The 10,345-nt window shown below is 36.3% G+C and overlaps 1 protein-coding gene across 3 annotated transcripts in view; it reads left to right on the forward strand.

The window, feature by feature from the left end:
• mxd1 (MAX dimerization protein 1) overlaps positions 1-5,662 on the forward strand; it is a 38,131-nt gene extending 32,469 nt beyond the window's left edge. For all 3 annotated transcript variants that reach the window (XM_016291240.1, XM_016291241.1, XM_016291242.1), the window contains one exon: positions 2,191-5,662. In XM_016291240.1, the coding sequence (XP_016146726.1) occupies positions 2,191-2,384 (194 nt within the window). In that variant the 3' untranslated portion in view covers positions 2,385-5,662. The remainder of the gene's footprint in view (positions 1-2,190) is intronic.
• The last annotated feature ends 4,683 nt before the right edge of the window (positions 5,663-10,345 follow it).

Here is a 10,345-nt window from a genome sequence, read left to right on the forward strand (position 1 = left end):
TTCTAAATCAGATACAGATAAAGTAGCACAGTAAAGATTACATTAATATGAATGCATTAGTGAGAGCGATTGCGTGTGTGAATTAATTCTACCTGGCAGCGTCTCTCTACTAGTAGTGAAGCTGTGGAATTTAGTTATTAATAAATATATGCTTGAACCTTTTCGTTTCTAAGCTATTTTATTGAGAAATCACAGAACAGTGTTGACAATACATTTCCGCGCTGAATGATTCTGTGTGTGTGATGTACGTGCTACTGTCTGTAGCCTATGTGTGTGCGTTACAGTGCAGCAGCGCATTAGATTAGAACAGCGATTAACTTACCTGTACAATAAGCTGTTTAAAACGTGCATTCTCCCGTTCAATTTCGAGCATCCAGTAATATAATCACACATGTCTTGTGGAGCGCTTTCAGAGTATGCATTTATTTGTCATTTGAACTGTTTGGAAATGGAGCGTAAATGTGGAAGTCCTTCAAAGATTTCTTATCCTGTTGTGCCCTCTATAGGACCAGCGACTAGTCGACATCAAGCTTAAAGCGTCATGGCAGAGCATTGAAGTCGACTAGTCGATTAGTCGGTGCAACCCCTAGCAGAGACACAGTGGAGGTTTGATGATCATACAGGAAGTCTGCATGATTTTTCCCAGAACTGAGACAAGTAATTGTCTTGAGGAGATTATTTTGTATATGCTGTGGCCTGTCCTACAAACAGATGGCACGTAGACAGACTGTAGCATGCAGCACCATGATGAATGCTTTAACACCTAAATTGGAATGTTGCCATGGAGATAATGGGCCAGATTGACTAAACGTAGCACTCTTCAAAATGCACATGAAAATGCTATAACCTTAATAACAATCGACTGAAAACAAGTTTTTAAATGAAATTACAGCTCGCACCATGCCGTTTCCACAAAATTGTTAATTATGTGCATGTGAATAGATTTTTTTATATTAAAGAAACAAATGCAACAAAAAGCTGGGTGACTATACTATGCGTATGTAACAAAAGACAAGGATTATCCAGGAAATTTTGACAGATGATGTTAATATAGATGACAGGCAAGCGGAATGACACATCAGAACAAAAGTAGCTTGCTCTCTTTATAATCAACAAAGCGGACTCTTTAGTGTACACTGTTGATGGCTTCATTGATTAGAACGTGATCAGTCTTGTTTGTACACGCTGTCAGACATCTGTGTTAACATCATCCGTCAAACCTTTGTAGATTCGGTGGTTTGCAAATGTCTTGTTTTTACCTTTACATCTAGTCTAGAGCTGCATAACAATTATTGTGATAATTGATCAACCTATTGGTGATTTCTTGATTAATTGAATAAAATTGTAATTTTCTGTATCTATTTTTTTTTAAATCATCCAATAAATCACTAAATTATATATTTTTAAAATGGTTAATGTTTATTATTCAAGTGTAAATAATATATTATACGTTTATTATTGTTTGATATTTAAGTGGAAATAATATAAAATAAATATATTATGTTATAAAATGTTAACATCAAATAATCTTCTGCTAGGATTTCAACACCTTTGTAAATGTTTTCCACATAAATTAATTTTTTTCCGCTGTAGTATAGTGATGTCACTGATAGCACTTTCCTATGCACGGTGCATAGACTCAGCTTACTGATAATGAAATTTGTTGATTAATCTCATAATTGTTTTTATAGTTTTTCATAATTTTTCAGTTTTGAGATGCACTGCAGACATAGGAAGGATAAAGAGGGAATATCTGCCAAACAATCCTAAGAATATAATATATACACTTTTATAATACAATATGATCATATAAATTGTTAAAATGAAATGTTCATGTTTGTAAATGGTATTTTTACACTATTATATAGCGACGTCACTACAATTGATAATGAAATCTGTAAATTACTTTAATTATAAATGATTATTGATGCTGTCAGTGTGTTGTTGCTGCCCTATTTTAGTTGTTTGGCAGATTTTTTTTTCCCCAACGTGATTTACTTTGCATTCACAATATACCATCATATTAGGGCTGTTAATTCAAATATCTAATTGCAATTAATAATAATTTTTCACAATTTTCATCATTTTTAGTTTTCACTTTGATGCTCTACACACATTGGAGTGATAAAGAGGTGGTGGAAGTATCCACCAAACAACCCTAACATTTTTTTCCTTGTGTTTGCTTTACAGAAGATGTGGATGTTGACGTGGAAGGAACAGACTATCTGCTGGGAGATCTGGAATGGACCACCAGCAGCGTAAGTGACTCGGACGAGCAGGGAAGCTTGCGCAGTAGCTGCAGCGATGAAGGCTATTCCAGTGCCAGTCTCCGTCGCCTCGCCAACACTCAGGAGAAGAGCCCAGTGCTGGGCTGCAGTCTATAAGAGCACAGATCACCCCGGGTTCCTCAGCCACTCATCTCCCACCACTTCAACCTGTACCTCCAATCACCTTCGGCCAGGTCCTCCTCTAATACTTGAACGGTGTTGTCTCCTTTGTGACCCAAATGGTCTTTCTCTTGCTCTGACGAATCCAGTCAAGAGGAGGAAGCACGAAGAAAGTATTGGACTTTGGATGTGCCGTCCACCAACCAGACCTCATATATGCAGCACTAACTGGGAGAAAAGGCCAACCAAGGCTCCGCCCTCTCAAGGCTGACCTTCTTCACCAATCCCCTCGCCTTCGTCCAATCAGATCTTCCCATCCATTTGCCTTCACTCCCATCCCACCATCCTGGAGAGAGGCACTCGATTTGAGACATTCCCATTCCCGAAAGACCCTCAAGAGAACCTTAAAGACCTCACAGCCAGATGAAGAATGTGTACCATACCACACCCACTGCCTAGTCACTCCCAAACTCTGGGACAATCGCACCCAGGCTGTTTTACGCAGCCCTTTACGTTCCTTCAATCAAAACTGTACCATCCAGACACAGGGCTGGGTCACCTGACCAGTTAGCTAACCTACCGGAGCATGGTATATTTTGCACTTAGATGATGACGTCTGTAGGAGTGGCCTTTTTACACTCGTCCCAAGCCAGTTTTGCCTCATCCTGCGTAATAACCGAGGACGGATTTGGGAAGCTGCGAGATCAGAGCAAAAGGGCTACTTCTACCGTACGGGCAAAGATCACTTTGTGTCAAAAGATGTGCTGTCATGTCGTTTTGTTTTCTAAACCGTCTCTCCGAAGGGACTGCAGCTAATTTAGTGATGTATCAGGCGTAGTGTGTTAGCTAGTCTTAAAAAATATCTACCTGCAATGTCTAATACCCGCACGCCCGACACTCCCGCGTGGGCAGAGAATACTGACGTGTTGTTGTTTCCTTTTTCTTTTCTTTTTTTACCCAGCAAGCACTAATAATACTCATGCTGTGCGAAATCATCAGGGCGGTAGCGATAGACCCCTCAACTGGACTCACAGGTGGATTCCTGACATCCCAAGCAAGAGAAAATTTCTATTCTTTTTCTTTTTTTTGTTTTTTTTACTTTAAATGCCCTTCATCTGCCACCTTGAATTTTACACTACTACATCCGTGGGGCGAAACAACTGAAGCGTTTGCAGCATGAGATTCTTCAAAGGTTTTTGTGGGTTGGGTTTATGAAACAGGGTGGGAAGGTTTGTGACGTCTGGATCTCAGGTATCTCTTCCTCTCTCTCTAAGGACAGTGGCGTTTTTGGTGTGTGTGATGCATTTTCTTCGTGTTTGTCTGTTTTCTTTTCTCTCGACTGTTCAGCCCCATGGGCGATTCTAGAAGCACATTCCATGGTAGAGCAGAGGTTTGTGTCATTGCATGGACTGCAGACGCTGACACAAAGGTCTGAGGCTTCAGATTACCTATTGTACGAGCGACAGACCTCTGCTCCTGTGCCATCAGGCTCATTTTAAGTGTGTGTTTGTGTGTGTGTTCGTCGGTGGCTGCAGCACTGCATTGCAGTTTCACTCCTGCTGCCCAGCTATTTACCATTTCAGCTAAATGTAGTCATGATATGTATATAGTTGACAGAAAAAGAGAGATATCTACCCTATATGTACGTATATGAATAAAGTATTTATATTTGATCACATTATATGTTAAAACATAGACTATAAATATATATGAGAATATATTTAAGTAGTGATTGGCTTAGTTGCTTCGGTTCTCCTTATCGTTAGTTTCAATGTGTAGTTGATTTGCACTATATATAGACATGTATAAATATATATCCTATTTTACACATCCTAAAATCGTTCATTCTATATTTTTTCCTGCACAAAAATTAAAACGTGTTGACTAAAAAAAGTATAAAAATGTACTGCATAAAACTGCATAAAAAAAAAATATGGTTGGGACGTATTTGCTAGCGTGTTGGTGGCACTGCGATTGTGGAAAGTGGGTAATCAGAGTAGCCTGTTATTATCGTGCCTGATCAGACTAGGGAGAAGCGTTTTTCTATAACACTAGTGAGGAAGGTGGGTTTTTTTAAGAGCCTAGTGAAGGATCTGTATGTTTGAATGTACTGAAATCTACTGTTGCATCACAAACTAAGATCTTAAATTGTAGAATTTTTCATTTTTTGGAACTTCAGATGCACCAAAAACAAACTGGATTGTTCATTCTTAACATACGGAATGCTGCTGTTGGGTAGTTTTGAACATTTCAAATAAAATCCCCAAAAAATGTATGAATAAAAAATACGTATACATTTTATGTGAATTGTAGCCATGAGAGCATTAGAGCACGTGTATTTTGGAGGGGGGGGTCGAAGGGTGGTTTGTACTGTATATAAATATATACATGTTTGCTTGTTTGTGACGTCACTGTCTACAGACAGAGAGAAAGGGTTTGATTTTTCTTTTCTTTTTTTCCTCTTTGGAGGTGGTGGGGGCAGGGGGTTTTAGGGCTGTATCCCTTTTGTATTGATATGCTTTTTTGTCTTGTTTTTCTTTGTTACAAGTGTTTAAAAAAAGTGCAAACAAAAAGTGAACTTCCTTCTCAAGATTGGGTCTTGTTGGTGTCTTGAAGCTTCTCACGACCCACTCCCACCAAAGTAGGCTTGACTTTCTGTGCAGTTTGACCTTTTTTTCCCCTTGACTTTCCAAATCTGCTTTAGTCCTCTCATACGCCATCTTCTGTGAACACCAGTGGCGGGACATAGCTAACGTGTTGCACTTACGAATGTTACGTGAAAGACTCTACGGTGCTGTCACTCACACAGATGTGAATTCCCGCTATAACACGAACCCTTTTTGTCCCGGCGCTGTGCTTGTCAAAGTCAATGATGTCACCGCGGGGGGTAGATGTACTACTTTTGATTTGTATATATGGGTTATGTACTGTACGTAGAGTACGAATCGGCTAAAGCCTTAAGACACACAAATGTATGGAAACAATAGATGTTATATAAGAAACTGATTGCAAACGTGGTCTGCTAAAAAGGAACCCATCGCCAGTCATTCCCACTGATCGTGACTGCGTCTCAGGTGTTTCACACCTTTCCAAATATACATAAACACATACGCGCATACACGTACACAGTCATCCTTGAACGTGTACTGCCTCTTGTAAGCTAAACGAAAGAGGTTTTTGTCTGTTTTACATCCAATCAGAAATGGACATTTCTATGCTGTTACTTTTTAAGAATTGGGCTACTTTGATGTTGACTGCTAAATGTGGTTAAAAGGAATGAACTTAAAATAAAAAACTGAAAATGTAGAACGTATTTGTTTCTGTTCTTCAAAAAATTTGTTTTTTGTGGTTTTGATTGATTCAGTGGCAAAAACGGTCATAGATAAAGATAGCGTTCACATTTAAATAGCACTTTCTACAATAAAGACTGATTCAAAGCAACTTTAAAGTAATAAACAGAAAAAACAGTGTTCATCTTACAGTATTCTTCAATTAGGAAACAATACGTTTGGTTATAACTACACCTTCAGTTTCAACTATATAGCAGTTTTACCAGAGAAAATAGTGGTATTTTTGTTCAGCCGAGTTCATTTATTCTGTGCGCTCATTTGATAGAATTTACGGACTATTTGCCTTTTAAGTCCTTTATTAAAAGTATAGTTCTCCCAAAAATTTAAATTCTGTCATTTACTTTAACTTGATCGTTCCAAACTTGTATGACTTACTTTCTTCTGCAGAACACAAAGATATTGGACTCCATTGACTTTCATTGTATGGATAAAAGACTTGAATTGTTTTGTGTTTAACAGAAAAAAACAAATGCATACAGATTAAGAACAACATGGAGTTGAGTATAAGGATGACAATTTTTAGGTGACTGTCTCTTTAAGGGCCATCCGAAAAAAATTGCTTTGGCAAATAAGAATTTAAAACATATGGTTACAGAAACAGTAGTATTTATGTAATATTACAGCCTAGCAAGAACATGACAGCTTCTTCCATGAACAAAAGAAATTGTCCTTTCCTTTCTTTCCTTTCCCAACCATCAAGTGGTTGCAAAGTTAGTGTAACCAGTGTCATGCATGATTTTTCCCCCCCTAACAAGTTAAGCACAACCCCATAGCCGTTTCTAAAGATGTCATTGTTCATGTCAATGTGTGAAACAAATACTAACCCCTAAGTCTTAACCTTAACCTTAAAAAAACATTGGTAGCACATCATGATGGCTGTGATCAGATCCATCCATAGTATTTCTGAACTCTGAACTGAATCTGAAGTCTGACCTTCTCTTGACAGGTGACTGCATGACCGAGCTGACCAATGAAATCGCCTGCGGAAAAATCATGCAAAGCACCAACAAATCCTGAATTTCTTGCACTTGCTAGTTGCTGGTGGCAGGTGCTCATTATAATGTATGGGGCGGGGGATGTTGTCAGTAGAGAGATTTTATGGGACAAAAAAAATGTAGAATACAAGATGCGTCATCAATCATTTTAGCCCACTTTCACAAAAGAGAAATATTGTACATTTTAAATGCATATACATGCTTTTTTTGGACCAAAAGACTCTAATATTATATCGATGACATCAAAGCTAAAATGCATGAACTAAAAGCCACAAATCTACAATTGTGATTTCATAAGATCTCTTAAGGATTTGACAATTGGACTAAGACTGTACTGATAATAACCATGCCGGTTATGTGAATAAGTGGCCGTTTTGCTCTCTGGCCCCACAGATCTTCTAATATGCGGTCAAGTCCCTGAATATAGGCAGATAATATCTCAGCTGTCATTCAATAACTAGATCAGAGAGCAGAAGCGAGGATGGAAGCATGAAGGGGGAAGGGTAGGTGTCGTTTTTAGAGAGTACAAAAGCGGAAGTGATAGACCAGACTAAGCAGAAGAGAGATGAGTGCTATCAGGGTTTGGACAGCCTGGTTGGATTATGACTGCAAAGCTGTAATGCTTTAAGGTCACCATAAAGGATCCGTTTCCCTCCCCTCTCTAAGAATACTTAGTGTTTTCTAAGCAAAGAATAGAAGTACGCTCTTCAAATTCAAGGTTCTTTATTGGCATCTATATGGTTCCAAGAAAAATCTTATAACTTCCGTGGAAGTTGCTTTATAGTGGAACATATTCCAATAATCTTCTTTGAAAAATATTTTTTCATTATTTTGTAACTGAAGAAGAGTATTATTAATAAACATTACTTTCCAGTAAAATGATGTATCTGGAATACCTATATATATATTTAAAGCAAGATAAACTTGCCTGAGAAGTGAAACTGCATGAGGTAAAACTCATTTTGAGAGAATGTTTGTTGAGTATATAGTGTATAAAGCGTATTTTGATTTCTACATTTTCATTTTTTTCTATATATTTCTATATTTAGTTTATATATACACCTTATACCTTAAACATGACACAAGATGCTTTGAATAAAATATTTGCTAATTGATTCAATGTTAATTTAAGACTAGTGTTTGCTTTCTGGGTTGATCTTGTTTTGTGGATGGTTTACTGGAAAACAAGTCAAAGAAATATTGATTAGAAATATTTGTTTGAGTAGAGAGACTAGAGTGCAAAGGTATAGTTCAGAGGATTAGCAGCAATTTGTGGGTCAATATTTTTGACAGGAACTGAGCATTAGTTTTGCTGTCTGTGGGTAGGTTTGAGTGTGTGTTTGTTTGTGCTTGTGCATGCGTGTGTGTGTGCGTGCGTGCGTGCGTGCGTGCGTGTGTGTGTGTCCGGCAGTTTATCCAGCAGCCAGCTGCAGCAACCTTCACTTCTCCATATATACAGCAGCATTCATCGCTGCCCTGATTAACACATGCTCCCACCAGCACCCTAAAACACACACCGGAATATGAAGGAATCAACCCCCACTGTTTCTCAGATCAGTAGGCCTGAACTATTATATATTATTATTATTATATATTATATATGTATATATATATATATATATATATATATATTTTTTTTTTTTTTTTTTTTTTTTTTATTTTTCTTTTCTGATCACCAAGGCTGTGCTTATTTGCTGCATTTATGTGATCAAAAATATTATTAAATATTATTAAAATGTAATTTAATTTAAATTTAATTTAATTTAATTTCAATTAAGCTTTTCTATTTGTTGTATGATATAAGATATATATATATATATATATATATATATATATATATATTCAAATGTAATTTATTCCTGTGATGCAAAGCTAAATTTACAGCATTATTACTCCAGTATTCAGTATCACATGACCCTTCAGAAATTATTTTAATATGGTGATTTGGTGTTTATATAATATTTCCTGTTATTATCAGTCAAAAACAGTTTTTATTTTTGTGGAAACAGTGGAAACTTTTTTTTTAATTCACGGATGAATAGGAAGTTCAAAAGAACAGCATTTATTTGAAATATAAATCTTTTGTAAATGTCTTTATTTTTTTTTACCATAGAATATTTATAAAGTAACACTAGATTTATAAATGCTGTAAAAATGCTTACAAACTAAACCTTGTAAAGTTTTATACGTGTGTGTGTGTGTGTGTATACAGACACCAGACACATTTTTAAAAAATGTATAATTCATATTATTGCATATGTCATGCTTTTATAAAGCCTATTATATTTTAATCAGTGCTGTAAAATGAAAGTAATATTCATCAGTAATTCATGACTGAGCATGAATGTGCTCAGGTGCGACATCCCATCCTCTATATATATGTGTGATCTCACACCACCTGAGGACATTCATGTTCAATTAGACGAGCAACACTCTCAGCATCACAATCAAACCGAGTGACAGATGATGGTGAACTGTTGTCCGGTCAGTGTGAGTGGGCAGAGCGCCTTCCTCCACAGTCATACAGGAAACAACATGGTGAAGCTGCCACAGGGCTGTGAGCTAACAGATGGAGAGCAGAGAGGCTGGATGTGGGCTGTGATCTCACGGGAGCAGAACTGAGGGGGAGCGAGAGGACTGGCAACAAAAGCGAGATCCACCCTCCGCCGCACACCACACTGACTACATGAGTCGTATTGCCTTTGAAGCACACTGACACATCTGAGCAATCATCTATAGGCTACTTATATGTGTGGAACCCATGAAAACAGGTCATATTTCATCCAAAATAAAAATGTATTTAGTGTAATTCAGGAATAGTGAAAATGCATTATTTGACATTATCTTCTTTATGTTTAGACAAATCCTGCCTAAAATACCATTACACTTTAAGTTTAAGTTGCTATTTTTTTTTTGTTTAGATTTTTTTTCTAATAATTCCAATAATTCTTAATGGCAAATCTTATTAAATTGTAATAGAACAGGTATTATAAACAAGTAATATTTTTAATATTTATTTAAATTTTATTTTTTGTTTAAATCAGCATAAATTAAAGCCAATGCAACAAATAATACCATAATGTGTAATTATTATAGCTGTATGTATATAACAAGCGTGCGGAAGGTTACTTTGGAAATCGAATAGGTTACAGATTACAAATCACCTTATTTAAAATGTAATAAGTAGTATAACTATTTCAATTACTTTAAAGTAATGTAACTGATTACATTTGATTACTTTTTGATTATTTTTCTACATTTCTAATGAATGTTTTCAACTGTTAATCATTTTCAAACATTTAAAGCAGGCAGGGTTGACCTTACAGTAGAACTCAACACTAATTACTGTCAGACTTTCAAAATCCTTCATCACTTGAATTAAGATAATAATAATTTAAAGCACAGCCACCACAAAATCAGACTTTAGCACCTCATTTTACTTTTATGATTGTTCTGAGGTTAATTACATATTTAAAATCATAGCTAGAAATAGTAAATATTAACACAAGAAATATTCAGATATAACCCCCTTTGTAATTGTTAACATTTTCATAAGTAGCTGCGATTTAATTACATTACGTTTTTTTCTCAGTAACTGTAATGGATTACAGTT

The sequence above is a fragment of the Sinocyclocheilus grahami genome, unplaced genomic scaffold (genome assembly GCF_001515645.1).
Source record: "Sinocyclocheilus grahami isolate Dianchi unplaced genomic scaffold, SAMN03320097.WGS_v1.1 scaffold269.1, whole genome shotgun sequence".
Classification (NCBI taxonomy): domain Eukaryota; kingdom Metazoa; phylum Chordata; class Actinopteri; order Cypriniformes; family Cyprinidae; genus Sinocyclocheilus; species Sinocyclocheilus grahami.